The following is a 20,994-nucleotide window of genomic DNA, read 5'->3' on the forward strand; positions in this document are numbered from 1 at the left end:
GCTATTCCCGAATGTGTATTTTTCTATATGAACTTTGTTATCAACTTGCCTACCTATCCAGAAAAAAAATTGTTAGTATTTTTATTGGAATATCATTAAATTTGTCAAATTAACTTAGGGAAAACTGGTATCTAGATGACGTTGAGGCATCTTATTCAAGAAGAAAATCTTTCCATTTGTTCAAGTATAATTTTGCATCTTCAATATTCTATAATTTTCTAATAATAGATTTTGCACATTTCTTGTTTATTTCTAAATGCTGTTATCTTTTTGGCTGTTATTAGGTTTTCGCATGTTAACTTTATATCCTGATACCATGCTGAATTCTCTCATTGTTTGAGTTTGTTTTATCATTGATTTGCTGGAGTTATGCAGGTGTATTATATGTTATTTGCAATTAGACATAGTTTTACTTCTTTTTTTCTAATTCTATGCCTCTGCTTTCTCCTGTCTAATTGCATTATCTAATACCCCCCTGGACATTGTAAAATGGTAGTAGATATAATCTGGAAATGCATTTAGTATTTTCTTACTAAGATGATGGCTTTAGGAGTCAGGTTTATGTATATATGAAAGGTATAAATACTGTATTTAAGGCAGTATCCTTTGATCCTTATTTTTCTATGTGTCCTATCCATCCATTTATCATTATCTAATCTAATCTGATCTAATCTAATCTATCGGTCCCTGCCTGTTGTTCCATCTGGTTTCTTCATTTCGTTTAATGCTTTTTGCCCTTAACCTGGAGGGGGAGTCCTCTTTCTCATGCAGTGTCACTCTAGCGCCCTCTACTGACAAAGTTTAGCATCATGGCCTGCTGACAAGGTAAAAATAAAAGGTTCCCATCCATTTTTGCAGAGCGGCAATGAAGGGAGGATTTGGAGTTGAGAAGCAAAAATCGATAAGTGTTTTGAAGCTATTTAAAAAACATTTTACATTTACCGACATATTTACCCTTTCCGGTGCTTTTCATTCTTGCCTGTAGTTCCACCTTTCCATCTGGAATCATCTTGTTTCTGCCTAAAGAATTACTTAAAAGATTTCTTTAGTGCAGATGATAAACTCTTAGCTTTTGTTTGTCTGAAAGAAAAATCTTTATTTTTTCTTTATTTTCGAAGATTCGTTTTTGCTTTTTTGTTTGTTTGTTTGTTTTCGGAAGGTACGGTGACATTTTCCCTTTACCACTTTAAAGATGTCTTTCTGTTGTGTTTTTGGCTTACATGATTTCTTCTTTTGTAAGTTTTTATTTAGAAATAATTTCAAACATACAAACATTTCCCAAAATAATAACGTTTCCATATGCCCTTCGCCCAGCTTGTCCATATTACAGAACCATAGTACACAATGATCGAAACTAGAAAATTACATTGATACGGATATTATTCAGATTTTGTGTTGTTCTTCCTTTATTCTTCAACAAACTGTTACCAGTCGCAGTGGTGATTACTTGTTACAGAGGAGAACCTGGAGAAGACTAGGGGAGCCTTATACCCCCCAGATCTTTTCTGTGGGGTCCCTGGTGCCCAAAGTCAGATGGTGCTGTGCCTCCTGGGAGGGCAGACCCTTAGGTCAGATTCATAGCCTTGACCAGGAAGAGGCTGCTCCACGTGAATTCGTCAAAGATCATGATGATGAAGGGCCGGTTGAAGTGGATGGTGAGAGGCTCAGACTCCACCTTTAGGCTGACTCCAGTGGGGGCAGCTTCCTGCACGCCCTGCTCATCGAGTTGCAGCATGGCTTTGTGGACCACCTGTTGGGATGGACCGAAGGTCAGGCACCAGCTGTGCGTTGGGCACTTTCCACGCCTCGTTGCTTGGGCTCCTCCCATGCTCAGTTCTATGGATGATGAACCTGAGGCTCAGAGGTCACTTGCGGGCTCCTCATCTAAATGGCAGCCCCCAGGACTGGAGCCGAGGTCTGCCCACCTCCAGAACCCGGGCCACACCTAGACTTCCTCCTTAGGAAGCGTGCAGGTGGGCCCACCACATGGAGGTTAGGGTCTCTTGGTGTGAACTGGACCTTATCGGGTCATGGGCTGGTAGAGGAAGCCCTCGCCCCCTTTCTACTTCGCTAATTAAATACTAGGGTTCAATTTATGCAGAGTGCTTGTGCCCACTCTGTACGGCAAAGGCGGTCTCCATGCTGAAACATCCCTTGGAATCAAAATTAGTAGGAATTCTGAAATTGGCAAAATGTTTGAGTAGCTCATATCAAAAGCATCCCGGGGATCAGAAGTGGCTAATGAACTGCATTCTATGGTTAATAACCACTCTCATTCCAGTAAGGAACTGGAGGCTCCAGAGTGGCTCTGGATGTGGGCACACATCGCTAGGAAGGAGCCAAGCTGCGCTAGGAACCCCTGTGGTGTGTTTTGGGAAATGAGGTTTTGAGTGGAACAGACCCTGGGTCAAATCCCAGGCTGTTATTCACTTGCTCTGTAGCTGTGGTGGGCTATTTACCCTCCCCAAGCCAGAGATTGCTCCTCTGAGCAATGCGGATAATACCCACCATAAAAGGAGGTGGCTGTTAGACTCGGTCCTTCACACACCATTATGAATTTTTCCTGCTCCTTCTTTTGTTTTGTCACCCACAGGACTGTAAAGTCCTGTGAGGGCAGGGCCACGTCTAAGCAATGAAGACATATCCAGTGCCTAACGCAGTTTGGGGCACATTGTAGATGTTCAGTAAATGTTCAGTAAATGTTTTCAGTAAATGGATGGATGAACAACAGAACATAAAGCTGAAGGATGAAGATAATGAATGTAACTGGGCAGAAGGTTCAGTGTGATCTCCTCCAGACATTTCCCATTTTCCCTGTTTCTTTTTGCTGGGGGTGTGTTTTGCACAGTGTCCCCTCTGTGTGTCCTGGTGGAATAAGTAGACGCCCAGGCCGTGGTCCTCCCTCGTCACTCGCTTCCTGTGTGATCTTGGGGACAGCACTTTTCTTGCTGAACCCCTACTCTGTTCGTTGCAAAATAGAGGCTTGGACGAAGCTTGGAGCTCTCAACCTGGGGCCTAGAGGCCTACTCATAAGTGGATTCCATGTTGCTTATTATTTGTATAATAATAAATACATTGGGGGAGAATGATAGGATCCGGAGACACTTACCTTTGACAACTTCAGCTGGGACTCTTGGGTGATGCCTGAGAAATTCGCCTGCTGGGTGAGCAAGTCTGCAATACCCATGTCCGCCAGGAGGCTCCCGAGGTCATAGGCTTCAGAGATGGAGACCTTTGGGATGTACAGGTCCACCTGTCTGCTCGGGGGGAAGCGGATGGGGTTAGACTGTCCCGGGGCCTGGCCAGCCAGCCAGACTCTTGTTTCCTCTGTGATGGCTCCAGACCCTGGTTCCCAGCTGGACACACTCTTTGGGGCAGGGGAAGGGACAAGGACAGGGCAGGATATGCCTCTTCCTTTACCACATGGGCAGCTTCCTCTCTGGGCCTCTGAATTGGAAAGTGTTCAGCTCTTTGAGCTGATTCCACCTGCAATACAGCTGGACCACTGGGTTGTGGACAAACGGGTATCTAAAGAAGTCCTTGTGCCCCACATCACCCCTGGCAGATGCGGAGGAGTGGAGGGGGCCCCTGGCTGGGAGCAAGCTTCTTGGCCCCAGCCGTGCCACTAATGCTCGGTGGCATAGGCACGGCCTGCCCCTCTCCGTGCTTGTCCGCATCCACACAGCAAGGCAGCATAGGGCCACTAGGGCCTCTGTTAGGGCTTGTCTGTGCCAAAGCCCTCAGATAGATTCTGCAGGAATTCGATGACTGGCCTGCAGTTTCCACTGGATAAAGCAGGTGAGGTTTCTAGAAAGTAAGAGGAACCGTGCCGGGAATGGAGTGCGTACGTACCGAAAGCTTTTTGCATATCAAGACATTAATTTCATTTAAAAATTTCTTCCTTTTCCTTCTCTCTAGAGGGAGAGACGATGTCTGAAACTCTGAGGCGGAGGGCCGTCGGCGAAAGGGTGCGAGGCCTTCTCTGCACTGAGCAGCCCTGGGGAGGGCTGGAGCGCAAGCAGCCGAGACGCACTTATAATTATTCAAGGGGAACGGAGGTGGAATCACAGGTGAGCCCGACGTGGAATCCTCCTCTCGATGGGGAAATAGGAGCAGAAAATAAAGGAGACGGGCCTGCACTAAGCACCTGGCGGGCCGGGGTCCCCTTCTCTGTCTCTTCTAGTCCGCACGTGCTCACGCAAGCCTAGCTCGTCAGGATCACCGTCAGTGTCCAGACCGAGAGACCGAAACTCAGGGGAGACCGAGGGATCCCTCCAAGGTCACGCCCCTGGGAGCAGCAGGGACGTGAAGAGCCCAGGACTAATCCTCACCCTGGGCGAGCCACCGGCACCACGCAGCGCAAGGTCGGGAGGAGGGGGGGAGGGCGGACGCTCTGTGAGTGGGGCCCAGAGGCTTCCTGTGGCAGAGGGGCACAAGCCGGACCCTAAGGACGCAGGCTCGGGTGCACTGGACAGCATGGCATGGAGATGCCGAGGGGAGAGATGGGAGAAGAGGTGACAGGCGTGGAGGTGAGGGACCCTAGGGTCTCTTCTGGCACTCGGTGGACATCATTTGGATTGAACAGAGAATCGATGCTCAATCACACATGAGGGCCGATAGTGTAAAATTTTACCTTGGATGTTTATTTTTAAAAAATATTTTGAGAAAATAGCATGTGTTATTGATTAATGGTAAGTTAGAGAAAATTAGTGAAGAGATTATTTTGATATAAAGGGAAAGATTATCTGCCTCATTTGCAACACACTAGGGTCCAGGATTTGTTAGAATCTTGGTGTATTCATTATCAGCACCTGCTGGCTGTGCACCTGGATTATAGGTTCCCTTCGCGGGGGGCGGGGTGAGGTGGGGTGAGACAGGTGAAATGGTGAAGAGCCGGCAAATGGATCCCTACCATCACCCACACACAAGCTCACATGTACCCCTCCCCTCCCCTCCCCCACTCGCACATACTCAAGGACAAGTATGTCTGGTTCCAGGACTCCAAGAGTGCCATCTGTGTCCCCACATAGCCGTAGGAGATCCCCCTGAATCGCAGAGCTGACCACACCCCTCTTCCCTGCAGGGGTGAGGTCAAACTCCCAGGCACCTCCACTCTACTCACCTGCTGGATTAACCCCTCCAGAAAGACCAGCACTGAGTAGTGGAGGGTGTAATTCGAAGTAAAAATAACTCGAAACCATAGAGCTCAAAACCGACATATATAATAAAGTAGAAGAGCTTCTTTCTAGATTTTCTGTCCGTAAATTATTGGGTTGCCAAGTTCCTTTGAGCAGATGTTTTCTCATTCTTTGCTGCTGCTGCCCGGCCCTGCCGGAGCCCCGGGCACTGCCTCCCTGGCGTGGCCGGTGCCACTCCCTCTCCTGCCCGCTGGCTGAACTTCAGCTTGGGCTTACTGCACAGTTCAAAGCCAAAGCAATCTGCTCTGGAGCCCCTTCCCCGACTCCCGGGCACGAGTGGGGCACCCCATCCCGCCCCCGCGTTTTACACGTCTCCTTCCCTCTCTCGCTCTGACAGTGCTCATGTCCTTGTGCCACTGTTAATTCCAGCAGAATCTGCTTCTGCTCTGAAGTGCATGTCTTTGATGTCTGTATTTTGTCTTATTCACCATTCCATCCCTTCTGCTTAGCCTCGAGCGTGGCACACAGCAGATGCTTCCATTTATATTAAGTGAATGAATGAATGAATGAGTGAAAGAAACGGCACCTATTCCATGAGCCTTCCTGAGCTACTCTGGTTCCAAGTGGCTCCCTCCCCTGCATCCCCTTCGCCCTGAGTCTGCACCACCCTACCCACCAGCAGGTCCCACATTGGTGGGCGTTATTCTGATGGCTCCTGTACAGACAGAACTCGAATCTCCCAGGAGTGAGGACCATGTTCAAGAACATCTGCTCCCACCTCCTTTAAGGAGAGGATCGGGGCTGGGCATCTGCTCGATCGTAATTTTGATTGTCCTCTAGCTCAGAGGTGCCTGGGGGGAAATAAATCCATGTTTTTATTCATTCACTCATTCATTCATTCGTGTGTTCATTCATTCATTGCTGGGCCAACACTCCCTGAGTGTGCACTCTGAGACTGCCCCTTGCTTGGGCCTGAGATTCATTGGCTGGTTCTCCTGACCACTGACCCATCAGCGTGGACGCGCCTTACTCTTTTTTTCCTTATTCATTTATTACCTACCTATGTCCTTATTTTCTTACTAATTTACTGGTTAACTGAAGAAGAGTTAGATCCTCTGAGTGATTTGAGAACCATTCATAGGCTTTGTGTTGGTTCCATGATGGATGTAGTAGTCATTTTCATGATATTTTTTAAGGTAGTCTCTTGACAATCTTTTGCAGTGCTTGGTTTCAGGTAAGGAAGATAATAATATCGGTAAGTAGGGGGCTGGGTGGTCGGTGAACCCAGTTTGAGAAAACAATGCAAAACTGTGATAATACAGAGTGTGGCTATTAACTTCTCAGGGAAGAGGGACCCCACTTTGTGGAATGCCCCAAAGTATCTCATTGCCAATCGATAGATGAATAAATAAATGTGACTTCTAGGTCAGAGACCCTCACGGCCTTTGGGAACCCAGCAGACAGAAAAACAATGAGCCCGGAAGGCAGATGCCCAGGTGCACCCCCTTTTCTACCTTCCCACTTTCTGGGAACATGTCCACTGCAGTGGTCAACACGGTTGGCTAGAGGGCTTACCTGCTAGTCAGGGAGTCGGACCACCTCTGGATGGTGTCCCGGCTCAGCGCAGTGACGACCGCGTCCATCTCCCCCGCGTTCGGGAGGACGAAGAAGACGGTGCTGTTGCCCACGTAGTCCAGCTGCACCAGCTGGCAGGGGAGCAGCTGGTCCTTAAAGTACTTGATCTCCCTCGACTGGAACATCATGGGCACTTGGACCAGGGTGGTCTCGTTCACGTAGAAGTTCTCCTCCCTGGTGCTCCCCTGGTCGAAGGGGTGTGCCCACATGCCTGCGAGAGCAGGGAGCGGAGGGCGGGAGACAGGTCTGTGAGAGCAGGAGCTGAGGTGGCAGCAGAGTGCCAAGGGAGACCACTAAGCAGGTGAGCAGCTCTCCTCACCCTGGAAGGTCCCCACCAGGGCCTCGAGCGTTTCTTGGTAAGATGTGTAATTCTCAGAGGCTTAAAGCCCGTTCCATCCTCTAGTCCTTGGCATGGATCGAGGATTAGTTCTATTTCTGGGACTGGCCCCTACAAATGGAAGGAGGGCATGAACGAGAGGATGCTGGCCTTAGGCATCGGAGTAGGATTCAGTAAACCAGACTGCCTCGTCGCCCCTGCCCCTGAGTGGATCCTGGAGTGGGGGGCTCCAGAAGTGGTGCTGGATCTCAGCCTATGAATTCAAGGTCGGGGTGGGGGGAGGTTTGGAGGAATGGACCATCCATTCCATCCGCACCCCTCGATGTCCTGGCCACAGAAGCCCAGCAGGCAGCCTGGCTGCCCAGTCGACTGCACCCATTCCCCTGTGGGAGGTTCCTGACCTGCCTCATAGACCAAGGGCTACACTACTTTTCCTGGAAGCAGAGCCAGGGGAGAAGATTCCTTCAAGGTCACAGGCTCCCACCCTCAGCTGGACTCAAATTCCCTTCACCATGTTCCACAACATCATCACAGCCTGTTTGCTCTCCTTGTGTTGGGGAACTCATCACCTTCACAGATGGAACTTTCCACTGCTGGTCAGAACCAAAGCCTGCCCGATTGTAACGCCTGCCCGCTGAGCCTCTTTGGCCCTTCTGAGCTTATTCCAAACGAGTCTGGGTCTCCTTGCAGGTGGCAGACCTTTGGATATTTAAAGACATGGGTTGAATTTCACCAGGGCTCTAGGTTAAGTCTCCCAGGGTCTGGAGATGACCGAGGACCCTGAGTCTAATGGGTCCCAGGTGTGCTGGCTGCCCTTGCCCTCAAGCCCAGAAGCCCTTGCAAAGTCAGTGTTTCCCAGCTGAGGCTGCCTGAAGGCGGCCAGAGCACAGCTCAGGCAGAGCCTTCTCCATCCCTCTGCCTTCGGGATCAATGGATTGTGAAGCCAGAACTCTCGGTTCTGAGCTGGCCTATAGGCTACTAATGGACACGACAGGGAGAGGCTGGGAGATGTAGGGGAAGGAGCTGCGGATGCAGAACCTGGAGACCCGCGGTATGTCTGGTCCTTCCCTACGGACTGAGTGTGAACTCAGGCCTGTCTTTCTCACAGCAGATGAGATACTTTGACGATTCTCAAACCATCCTCCGAAGAATGTCTGGGGTCCTCGGAGCCGAAGGGGCTGGACCAATTCACAATAAAAAGGTGGGTTAAATATTTTTTCCTGTTAGGTTTTCATCTTGAAAAGTTTGCTTTTCTCTGAATATTTCTTTTGTAGAAGCAAGCATAATGTATTCAGTTTGGCATAAAACAACATACAGAAGGAGGTCTAACCTCTACTTTAAGGGATTTCTTCTTGAAAATTCTTGGGCCAGGAGAACTCATGGTAGAGAAGCTTAAGAACTTATTGGGAATCACAGAGATCAAGGATGATTCCCTCTAGAAAATCTTTTAACAGTATTTTTAATGTTTTCCAAAAAAGAGCTGTCGAGATCGTTCATTAAATAAGGAACACGCAAGGGACACTTACGTGCCCTAAGTTAGTGATGACAGCTGTGCCTCTCTTCATTTCCGTTTATTATTCTGGCTTGCTGGCAATATTTCAGGGTGTTCCCCAGCTCAAACAGGGGCTTGCCAACTAGTTCTGCTGCATCACAGAAAATCTGTGCACAATAAGGCAGCCTACACCCTTATCAATGTCTAGTCCTGCATTCAGATGTTCACAATCTCCCTGATTTTATCACCAGGAATTACTGTTTCCCATCAACTCAGCCACACTGTGGTCGTGAGGATGCTGGGAACTGTGAGAGGGAAGCCCTGTGCCGAACGATGCTGTGTCAGCACCTGTCCCACCAGCCCAAGCTCAGGAGGACTCTTCCTGTAGTTGGGTTTGCTGGGCTTTTCTTCCAAGGTTATGTTGCCCAAACCTCTGTGCAATAACTATTGAGTTCCTTCCACATGCCAGCCACTATGCAAAGGCACTGGGGCCACCAAAGAGATGAGACTACCATGCACAAGAGTGCAGGTCTAGTGCGAGAGGCAGCCTGTGGAATTTGTGGGAGCACCCAGAAACATTTTGGGGCAAACATTCCCAGACTCCTTGGCCCTTCCACTGTCAGTTGTAAAGGATGCTGCCTTTTGTATGGAACCGCAAAAGACCCTGAATAGCCAGAGCAATCTTGAGAAAGAAGAACAAAGCTGGAGGCGTAACACTTCCTGATGTCAAACTATATTATAAAGCTGTGGTAATCAAAACAGTATGGTGCTGGCATAAAAACAGATACATAGACCAGTGGAACAAAATTGAAAGCCCTCACACATATGGCCAACTGATATTTGACAAGGGAGCCATTGACAAGATCGGTCAATGGAGGAAGGATAATCTCTTCAATAAATGGTGTTGGAAAAACTAGATATTTACATGCAGAACAAAACAAAATCGGACACCTACATTACACCTCTTGACAAATTAACTCAAAGTAGATTAAAGACTTAAAAATAAGACTCAAGCCATAAAACTAGGAGAAAACATAGGAAAAACGCTTCTTGACATTGGTCTATGTGATGATTTTTTTTGATACCAAAAGCACAGCAACCAAAGGAAAAATAAAGAAGTGAGATCACATCAAACTTAAAAACTTCTGCACAGCAAAAGATGATGATCAACAAAATGAAAAGGCAACCTATAGAAAGGAAGTAAATATCTGTAAAGCATGTATTTGATGAGGAGTTAACATCTAAAATGTACAAGGAGTTCATACTAAGTAGCAAAAAACCAATCCAATTAAAAAACGGGCAGGGACCTGAATAGGCATTTTTTTTCAAAGAAGATTTTCAAATGGCCAACAGGTACATGAAGATGTGCTCAACATCACTAATCATCAGGAGAATGCAAATCAAAAGCACAACGAGATGCCACCTCACACCTGTTAGAATGCTACTGAAAAAAAAGACGAGATAACAGTTGTTGGTAAGGATGGGAGAAAAGGAGGCCCTCGTGCACTGCTGGTGGAAGTGTAAATTGATACCGACACTATGGAAAACAGTGTGGAGATTCTTCAAAAAATTAAAAATGGAACTACCATGTGATCCAGTAATCCCACTTCTAGGTATATATCCGGAGATGATGAAACCACTGTCTCAGAGGTATCTGCACTACCGTGTTCATCGAAACATTATTCGCAATAGCCAAGACATGAAAGCAACCTAAGGGTCCATTAACAGATGAATGGATAAAGAAAATGTGTGTGCGTGTGTGTGTGTGTGTGTGCGTGCGTGTGTGCACATGAGGGAACCAAAGGAAGCTTCATGGAGGAGGTGACTTTTGAGCCAAGATTTGAAAGGTGGGAAGAAGTTTTAGGTAGTTGAACAAGTTGAGGGGTGCTCAGGGGACCGAAAGGGCATGGGTTTTGTGGTAGGAAGAACACCCCCACCCCCGCCAGATGTGTCCGTGTCCTGTGAATATGTTATGTTAATTAAGAGGAAATTAAGATTGCTCATTGACTGACTTTGAGACGAGGAGATTATTCTGGATTATCTAGGCAGGCCTAGATAATGTGATCACAAGGGTCCTTAAAAGTGGAAGAGGAAGGCCGGGGGGCGGGGGGCGGTATCACAGTGAGGAAGGAGATGTGATGACAGAAGCAGATGTTGGAGTGGCTTATCACTGGCTTTAGAAAGGAATGGGGCCCATGAACCAAGGAATGCAGGTGGCTTCTAGAAGCTGGAAAAGGCCAGGGACAAATTCTTCCTTAGAGCCTTAGACCTCCAGAAGGAGCATGCCTTGTTAACCCAGTGTGATGCATTATGGACATCTGACCTCCAGAACTGTAACATAATAAATTTCAATTGTTTTACGCCACTAAGTTTGCAGTAATTTGTTACAGCAGTGATAGGGAACTCATACCGGCTTCTGTGGGGACAGCCGTGCTCAAGGATGTGAAGAGAATTCAGCTTGGTCAGATACTCTGTATGTGTGAGAGAGAGGGAGGAAGAGAGAGAGAAAAAAAGAGAGAGGGGAGGGGAGGGAGGGAGGAGGCTGGAGAGGACAGAGGAGCAGATGACTCTGGGCCGGGGTTCCTTAACCTTGGGACTGTAGCCATTCGGGGCAGATATCATTGTAGGGGCCGACCTGGGCATTGTAGGGTGTTTATTAGCATCCCTGGCCTCTAATCAATAGATGCCAGTAGCACTTCCCACCCCATCCCTAGTTATGACAACCAAAAATATCTCTAGACATTGCCAAATGTCCCTGAGGATAGGTAGGGGTTGAAAACTAAGGAGTTTCGATTTTATTCTTAAGGGCCACATATCCCTAAATTTCTAATCATTAAAATGATTAGGGGAGGGTGCCTTTTTAAACATAGAAATTCTAGGACTTTCCTGAGGAGGTTTTGCTTTCGTAGGTGTAGTGTGGGATTTTAAATCTATAATTTTAACAAGTCTCCCTGGTGATTTTTATGAACAGGCACTTTAGAAAACCTGTTCCAAACGGGCGAGGAAGAACTGAAATTTGGCATGGGTGGGACCTGGTCGGAGCTGGCTGTGAGTGCTCGGGAAATCTGTAGACGAGAGCTTAGGGGCAGCCTCAGACTTCCTGAGGTCTGTCTGCTTCTGGCTGGATCTCCGGTTCTTGGCCCAGTGCCTCTCTCACAGCCAGGACTCAGCCACTGTTTGTAGACTGTGAGGCAGCCAGACTGTTCAGGGTTCTATGTTTGGGCCTCAAACCAACCTGTAAAAACTCAAGCAAGTCACGCCACTATTCTGGTTGTCATTTTGATCTTTTGTGAGATTATATAATTACAACTTCCTAATAGGATTATGGTGAAGAGGGAGACTCACAGATGTGCATGTACTTTGTAAAGTGAAAGCTTTTGCCTAAGAGTGCGCCCTGGGTTTTGGTAGCTGTTATCATTCTTGGCAATAATAGATGGGGTCTTGTCAGAATGGGATGGGTAGGGGTACCTTTGAAGAAGATGTAGTTGACCAGGATAAGTGTGGCTGGGCTATCCAGCTCCAAGAACGAATCCATGATTTTCCCCTGCGTCTTATTCTTGATGTACTCATGGATTTGTCTGCTGGCTCTGGCCCAGTCCTGGAAATCTGTAGCCAAGGTGTCCAACTCATAGTAATGTTTGGTGTCTGCTGAGAACGACTCCAGAAGCTCTAGGCTCCGGTTGAGGAACACGGTGTTGCCCATGATCATTTTCAAGGTGTCATCTGACTTGCTGAGGAGGTGGTGGAGTTTCCGGAAGCCCTGGTGGATCTTGGCCTCTGGTGTCTCAGTGAGGTTGAAGCCCAGGCCCTGGAGAAGCTGGGCCCGAGTGTGGCCGCGGGCACCCAGGGACAGCATAGCCAAGGCCATGGAAATGCTCACAGGGGAGATGAAGACATTCTTGCCAGGAGCTGAGGCCACTAGGTGCTTGTACAGGTCGAAGGCAAAGTCAACATTGCTTGGAGCCAAGTCCCGGTGGTAGCTTCTCATGCTCACGTTGACATTGGGGTCCTCAGCCTGGACAGTCCAGAGGCCACTGCAGGACAGCCAGAGGAGACAGGTGTAGAAGGTGAGCAGCATCGCTCAGGATGGCTGGGCTCTGCAAAATTAGAAATGCTCGTTAGATGATATGGAGTCTCCAAGGCAGTGGGGCAGATGACCCCACTGAAGATCCCATTCAGGCCCCATTTCCTTCTTCTACATTGGCTGTGTGACCAGTCAGGACTCTGGGACTCAATTCCCTTCTCTGAAAGTATGATTTCTATCTGCCATGATTTACCGAGTATCTACTAGGTGCCCAACACTGACCTAGGTGTTTTGCCTGTATTTTCTCCTAACCTTCACCAACAAGCTAATAAAGTAGATAATTATTTTTATTTTAGGTAGGCAGAAACAGATGCTTGGAAAGGTTAAATAGCCACCCAATTGATATATTCAAAGTACTAAAAGAAAAACACTGTCAACCAAGAATTCTCAGCTCTGGCAAAAGTGTCCTTCAAAAATGAGGGCGAAATTAAGACATTCCCAGATAAACAAAAGGTGTGGGAGTTTATTACCACTAGATCTGTCCTGCAAGAAATGCTAAAGAGAGTCCTTCTGATTGAAATTAAAGGACACTAGAGAGTAAATAGGATCTATATAAGGAAATAAAGATCTCTGGTAAAGGTAAATATATGAGCAATTATAAAAACTAGTATTATTGTAATTTTGGTTTGTAACTTTATTTTCTATGTGATTTAAAAGACTAATGCATAAAAAGCAATTATTCATGTTTTTGGATGCACAATGAATAAAGATGCAATTTGTGACTTAACTGAAAGGATGTGGGGACAAAGCAGAGTTTTTGTATGCTATTTAAGTCGACAAATTCAAATGAGAGTGTCAGAAAAAATAAGAGTTTTATAATTTCCCTGGTAACCATAAAGAAAATAGCTATAGAATATACACAAAAGGAAGTGAGAAAGGAGTTAAAATGTTTCACTGCAAAAAAATCAACTAAACACAAAATAAGACAGTAATACAGGAAATGAGGGGGAAAAAAGCTGGAAGGCATATAGAAAACAAATAGGAAATTGGTAAAAATATATCTCTCATTAGTAATTACTTTAAATGTAAATGGGTAAAATTCTCCAATCAAAAGACATAGATTGGAAGAATGGGTTGAAAAAAGATGATCCAACTATCTGCTGACTATAAGAGACTCGTTTTAAATCCAAAGACAAAAGTATGAAAATGAAAGAATGAAACAGATATTCCATGTAAATAATCACCAAAAGAGAGTGGGGGTGAAGTAGCAGAAGAAAGGAAACAATAAAGGTTGGGACACATAAATAAAATAGAGACTAGAAAAACGAGAGAATCCATGAAACCAAAATATATATCTAATCAATATAGTTAATACAGTACTATGATAATCAAAAAGATTAACAAAATTGACAAATCTTTAGCTAGGCTAAGAAAAAAGTCTCAAACCACTCAAATCAGAAATGAAAGGGGGGACGTTACTACCGATTCTATAGAAATAAAAAGAATCAGAACGTTATGAAAAAGTTGCACACCAACAAGTTGGATAACATAGATGAGATGGAAAAACTTCTAGAAACACAAAACGTACCAAGACTGAATTACAAAGACATAGAAAATCCGAATAGACCGAAATGGAATCAGTTATTGAAAACCTCCCAACAAAGAAGAGCCCAGGAGCACATGGCCTCACGGTCGAATGTTACCAAACGTTTAAGGAATTCACACAAATCCTCCTCAGACTCTTCAAAAAAAATCGAAGAGTCTAACTCATTCTTCGATGCTAAAGCCAGAGAAAGACACTATAAGAAAAGAAAACTACAGATGATGCCGCTTATGAATATTAATGCAAAAATCCTCAACAAAATACTAGCAAATAGAATTCAGCAGCATATTAAAAGGATTATACATCATGACCAAATGGAATTTATTCCAACTCTGTTAGAATGAATAAATACAGCAAAGTAGCAGGATATAAAATCAACACACAAAAACCAGTTCCATTTTCATATACTAGCAATGAACAATCTTAAAAGGAAATTAAGAAAAGTTTTATTTACAATAGCATCAAAAAGAATAAAATACTTCTGAGATAATTTAACCAAAGAGATGAAAGACTAATACACTAAAACTAAAAAAAATATCGTTGAAATTAAAGAATATATAAATAAATGGAAAGACAGACATCCTGTGTTCATGGATTGGAGGACTTAATATTGTTAACATCAGTGCTACCTAAAATCTATGGATTCAGTGCCATCCTTATCAAAATCCTAATGTACTTTGCACAAATAGAAAAATGCATCCTAAAATTTATTAGAATCTCAAGAGACCTTGAATAATCAAAACAGTCTTGAAAAAAGAACAAAGTTGGAGATCTCACACATCCTGATTTCCAAATTTACTACAAAGATACAGCAATCACAACAGTATGGTACTGGAATAAAGACAGACATATAGAGAGCAATAGAATAGAGTAGAAAGGCCAGAAATAAACTTTTGCCTATATGGTCAAATGATTTTTGACAAGGGTACCAAGACCATTCAATGGGGAAAGGATTTTTCAATAATGGTGTTGGAAAACTGGATATCTACATATAAAGAATGAAGTTGGACGCTTATACCATAATACAAAAATTAAAATAAATCAGAGACTTAAAGGTAAGAGATAATAAAACTCAGGAGAAAACACAGAGGAAAAGCTGTATGACATTGAGTTTGTCAATGATTTCTTGGATATGATACCATAAGTATAGGCAACAAAAGAAAAATTGGGCAAATTGGGCTTCACCAAAAAAAATCTTGTTCATTAAAGGACACTATTAATAGAATAAAAAGGCAACCGACAGAATGGGAGAAAATACAAGTTACATATCTGATACAGGATTAATATCTAGAATATATAAAGAACTCATAAAATTCAAGTACAGAAATACAAAAATACCAGCTCTATTCGTAACATGGGCAAAGGACTCTAGACATTTCTCATAGACGATACACAAATGGTTAATAAGCACATGAAAAGATGCTCAACATCTGTAATCATTAGAGGAATGTAAATCAAAACCATGATGAGATAGAATTCATACCTATTAAGATGTCTATTACAAAAAGCAAAACAAAACACAGAAAACAAGTGTTGGCATGGATGTGGAGTAATTGGAAACCTTGTGCGTTGCTGGTGGGAAGGTTAAATGGTGCAGTCATGTGGAAAAGAGCATGACAGTTCCTCACATAATCAAACAATTGCCATTTGATCCCACAATTCCACTTCTGAGTACATATACAAAAGAATTGGAGGCGGGCACTCGAACAGATATTCGTACACACCAGTGTTCACAGCAGCATTATTCACAAGAGCCAAAAAATGGAAACAACTCAAATGTCCATCACTGGATGAATGGCTACACAAAATGTGACTGTATAAGGAAAACTCTCCTGGGATTCTCCTCTTCTCTTACACTACTACCATGCTTCACTTCTGTGTGGGTTTTCCGCACATCGAGCAATTCTCTGACACCAGCTGGGTGTCCTACCATTTAACTCAATTCCGACACTAACTATATGGAGAAGGTGTCAGATCCCACAGGGGCTCAGTCCCATGAGACTGCCTCTCCCTCGCTTCAGATTCTACTCTCAAGTCCCAAATTGTCACTTGTACTTCAAACTGGCTGTAAATCAGAGTTCTCATGACCCCCTACTTGGGTTTGTAATTTGCAAATGGCTCACAGAACTCGGGCTCTGTGAGCCATTTGCAAATTGACCAGTTTATTATACATTGACCAGTTTATTATAAAGGACATAATAAAGACTGTGCGTGAACAGTGAGATGAAGGTGGGGTCTGGGAGGGTCCCAAGCACACGAGCTCCTTTCCCAGTGGAGTCGGGGTGCACCACCCTCTCTGTATGCAGTGTGTTCACAAGCCCAGAAGCTCTCTGAACCCCGGGCTCCGCGGGTTTGCGTGGAGACGTCTTCACGCAGGCAGGATCGCTGATTAACTCAGTCTGCACCCCGGAGGTTGAGGGGTGGGGCTGAAAGTTCCAAGCTTCTAATCGTGCCCTAATCTTTCCGGTGATCAGTCCCCATCCCGAAGTTACCCAGGAGCCCACCAAAAGTCACCACATTTGGACAAAAGTCACTGCTATCACCCAGGAAATTCCAAGGGATTTAGGAGCTCTGGTCAAAGACCAACTATTAGAACAAAAGATGCTCTTGGTGCTCGTAGCACTGAGAGACAGGGGTTTTAGAAGGTCTGTGCCAGGAACTGGGGGCAGAGATCTATATATATCTATAGATACATAGATATCTATAGATATCTATGTTTTCTACTATTTCACAGTGTTATGTACAAACAATGGACTGCTATTCAGCCTTTAAAAGGAAGGAAATTGCTACACGCGCTACAACATGGATGAACCTTAAAGACATGCTGAGTGAAATAATGCAGCCACAAAAAGACCATTGTGTGATTCCGCTTACACGCAGAGCCTAGAGCAGTCAAAAGCTGGGGAGGAGGGGACGGGAGTTAGTGTTTAATGGGCACAGGTCTGTTCGGGAAGATGACAGTGTTCTGGGGATGCCGGTGCTGATGGCTGCGCAACCATGTGAATGTACTTAATGCCACTGCACTGTGATCAGAAATGGCTTAAATGATCCATCTTTTGTATATTTTACCCCAAAAATAACCTCAGGGACAAAATGTATTTCATTTAAAAATGTTTGCTTAGAGCAACTGAAAAAAAAAATGCAGCTGGGATCAGAATCAGTAAGTGGATGCTCTGTTCTCGAGGCTCACGGTCACAAGCCCTGTGCCTTATGGAGCCACCTAACATCCCAATAAAGAAGGGACGCTTATAGGAGAAGCAGGTCCCCCTGCAGTCCCCTACCTAGGGGACCAGCCACTCTGAGAGGGGCCAGGAACTCACAGTGAAACCAGTCCCCCCAGGAGAGTGTGGTGCATTCAGAGCACGGGAAGAGCTGGTGTGCTCTGGGACAGCCCGAGGCCTGTCCCTGCTCCAAAACCAGAGCCTTCACGGGGACAGGTGCACACGTCCTTCTGGCCTCCCTGAGTCCTCTTGCAACCTCCCCAGGTGTCTCCCTCCAAGGGGCGAAAAAACAGCTCCTGAGATCCCCAGCTCTGAGTTCCAGTTCTCTGCTTAGACGATGACCCTGTCGCCTAGCCCTGCCTCCTCAGCTGCCTGGCTTCATAGAACATTCTGTCATTGGCCTGGGTTTTGTGGCAGACCAAGGTGGATTAGGATCCCGGCATTGCTGTTTATGAGCTAGGTGACCTGGTGGACTATTTAAACTCTGCCTCAGTTTCCTCAGTATAAACTAGATAATACCCTGGGCCTTGCCCATCGACCTTGTGTTTGTCTCCTCCAGTCTCAGTACACAGCCCAAGTTTGGGGCTCATCATCTCTTCCAGGATTAGCAGTCACCCCTACCTGTGCTCCTTGCCTCCTGCTCAGCTCCCTCCAGCCCTTTCTCCCCTCCGTGGCCAGAAGCATCTTTCTAAAATTCAGGCCACTTGATGTTCTGCTGGAAAGCTTTCTGTGGCTCCAGTGCTCCCAGGCGGGGTTGATCCTCACTAAGGTGGTCCTCATGACTTCTTCCCTGGTGACAGCCCTGCCCCCACCCCTTGAAGTCTTGGGCACAGCAAACTGGCTGTCTCGGGGATTTCCTCCCACAGCAGACTTTTATCCCTCTGCTGGGGCCAGGGCAGGGCCGGGCCGGGCTGGGTCTTTCAGTTCCCTAGTGTTTGCAGAGCTGGCTCTGGCCCAGGAGCTGGGCACAAAGAGGACCTGCCCGACTGTTGGCCCCATGTGGGTCCACTCTGTGGGCACATGCCCTCCCTGCCTTGCCTGGCTCACTCCCCCTTGTCCTTTGGTATGCAGGTCCCAGGTGGCCTCCTCCAGGAAGCCCGTCCTCTGTCACTGCCCCTGTCGCATTGCAGTCAAATCTTCGCTTTAGCCCTGGTCACCTCCACCGTCTTAGGCAATGGTGCAGTGCACTGTGCGGCCTGGAATGGGCCGGGCTCGCCTCAAACACAAGTTCCTCCTGCTTCCCCTTCTCTTCCTGCCCTCAGATTCCCCACTTCATCCCCTCCCATGTTCGTCCTACAAGATGGGGATTAAAACTCTACGAGATGGTTGTGAAGATCAGTCACAGCTGCTGTCAGTGTTTTCTTGTGAGACCTCACTTAATGGGTCGCCCTGGGCCCATGTACAGATCAGAGAGCTGAGGCCCGGGGAGTTAGAGCTGAAATTCTCAGCTGTGTGGTGTGACTTCAGAGCCTGTGCCATGCCATTCTGCCTTTCTCTGTGGAAAGAAAAATGACGAGCAGAACAGCTCTCTGAGAAGTACCCAGCAACGTGACAATGTAATGTTACTATGACTCATGGATTGCATTTCATGCGTGTCCTCCTTGTTCTCATGTCTGAAGTGACCCACATAATAAGCACCCACTGTGCTCTTTATTTCCACAAATGCTCCTGTAGGCCAAGTATAGTCGTGGGCGCTCTGCAGTGAAACCTCATAACATGCATCATAATGCAGATAGTTCCGTTCTGTCTGCAGTATCCTTGCCCTAGGTCACTGGGCCAGGTGTGTACGATCCTATAGAATGCACACCTATAGAATGCTCTGTGCCAGCTGGGCGCCCTCTCCCTGGCCTGTACACCCCATCAAGGTGCTGCCTTGTGCTGCTGGAATCTCGGTCCCCCTCTCAGATTCCATCTCTGGGGCTGTTATGCTGTTTGGCTGGGCTTTGGAGCATTGGCGGTGTGATAGAGGGGAACAGCTCTTAGCTGTGTCAACTGCTACGAGGCAAGAGGCCAGGGTTAATCAGTCCACCCCCAGGTGCGACCCGCAGACTCTGGGAAGCCTTCTCCAGGGTGGCCTCCTGTCCCTGCTGGTTGCCCTACCATGCCGCAGCATTAAAAAACAAACAAACAAACAAACAAGATGCAGGGGTCATGTCGTGGAGGCCTGGCAGGAGCGGGGAGGGTGCAGCATCCTTAGGTCTTACTCACCGTCAGCAGAGGCTCAGGCTGCAGCTGCTGGCTCGGCTGGCTCGGTCCTCCGATGTGTACAGCGAGCCCGTGGGGCAGCTGCTGTTAAGTCTTGTTTGCCAGCTTCCCTGCTGGTTAATGGTTACAGGGAGCCAGTGGCTTTTATCACTGGTGGCCCCCTCCCTCAGCCATTAACCAATGCCAGGCTTTTCCAGAAAATTTGAGTAAGCACAGCAATGCCCCAAATTAGCTTTGGATTCAGTTCCCTGAAGTTTTATTTTTTACTATCAAAATGTGGCTGGTGTTTCATCAGTGTTGGTGGTTGCCCAGTTGCAGCTGATGCAAGAGCCATGGGTGCCCTTAGTTAGCAGATGGCACTAACACCTGTGAAGGTGTTAAGGCACTAAGCTCAGACTGAGGATGAGTCTGGCGTGGTCCTGCCTTCAAAGGGACTTCAGTCTGTTAAGGGAGACAAACATGGAATAAAAGCAGACAGGTGCTTCCGATGGGTTAACTCGTTTAATCTCCACGACGACAGTGCGTGTGGATACTGCTATCACTTTTCTTCAGTAGAGGAAACTGAGATCCATGGAGCTTAAGTGAGCTGCCCTTTGAGATTTAAATCGAAGACCACGCAACTCTAAACCCTAGCGCCTGCCCTCGTCCCCACATTTTCATCCATCAGTTCTCCTTTAACTTCAGTGACAGAGACCAAACTCAAACTGCTTTAAATCAAAAAAGTATGTGTTGAGTCTCTTGAATGAGAGTTCTGAAAGGCAAAGAGGGCTTCAGGACTGGCTGGATCCAGGGGTCCCAAGTTAGTCATCAGATCTCTCTGTCTCTCTTTGAAAATTCTTTCTCCACTGTGCTCTCTTCTGCTTTCCTGCTGTAGTCCCTGTATGACGGGGACAGTGGTGGCCACTGCAGCTTCAGGGTATTTGGTTCTAATTGGTTGTTTGGTATTAGAAGGCGAGAGACCCACTTTTTCTCAGTGTTCGTATCTGTCGCCCAAAGGACTCAGAGCATTATTATCCATCCTTGGACTGATCCCAGCGTGCAGAATAGGACATTTGAAAATGCCCGGCCGGGGTCCAGTGCCCTCTGCTGGGTTGACAGTGCCATTTCCTTCCCTCCAGTGGTGAGGGGAACTGTTTCTGGGAGGAAAGAGGAAAGTTGGGCCCACAGCTGGGGCTAGAGTTTTGAGGGGATTTCAGTTTTATTAATACTTATCATTTTCAAGTTTTTTATTCCTTAAGCCAGTTTTGGAATTTATAGATAGGAATTTATTATTAAATCTGTCAGTAATTATCTTTTAATTTTGGGGTGGGGGGGTCTATATTTTATTTACATATTTTTC

The 20,994-nt window shown here is 46.3% G+C and overlaps 1 protein-coding gene across 1 annotated transcript; it reads right to left on the reverse strand.

The window, feature by feature from the left end:
• Positions 1–1,224: 1,224 nt before the first annotated feature.
• On the reverse strand, positions 1,225–19,805 carry SERPINA6 (serpin family A member 6). Its single transcript, XM_039884112.1, has 5 exons — positions 19,659–19,805; positions 12,071–12,699; positions 6,714–6,984; positions 3,110–3,257; positions 1,225–1,750 (listed from the first exon to the last, which is right to left on the reverse strand). The coding sequence occupies exons 2-5, from the start codon at positions 12,678–12,680 to the stop codon at positions 1,565–1,567; spliced, it is 1,215 nt and encodes a 404-aa protein (XP_039740046.1). The 5' UTR covers positions 12,681–12,699; positions 19,659–19,805; the 3' UTR covers positions 1,225–1,564.
• Between the last annotated feature and the right edge of the window lie 1,189 nt (positions 19,806–20,994).

The sequence above is a fragment of the Pteropus medius genome, unplaced genomic scaffold (assembly GCF_902729225.1).
Source record: "Pteropus medius unplaced genomic scaffold, Ma_sr-lr_union100, whole genome shotgun sequence".
NCBI classification, from domain to species: Eukaryota; Metazoa; Chordata; class Mammalia; order Chiroptera; family Pteropodidae; genus Pteropus; species Pteropus medius.

Excerpts from the sequence above, each read along its gene's own strand:
- SERPINA6 (XM_039884112.1), bottom strand. The coding sequence starts at position 12,680 with ATGCTGCTCACCTTCTACACCTGTCTCCTCTGGCTGTCCTGCAGTGGC. Across the intron at positions 6,985-12,070 it reads CAACTACATCTTCTTCAAAG|GCATGTGGGCACACCCCTTC; the intron begins GTACCCCTACCC and ends CTGCTCTCGCAG. Across the intron at positions 3,258-6,713 it reads TCCGACTCCCTGACTAGCAG|ACAGGTGGACCTGTACATCC; the intron begins GTAAGCCCTCTA and ends CCCCCCGAGCAG.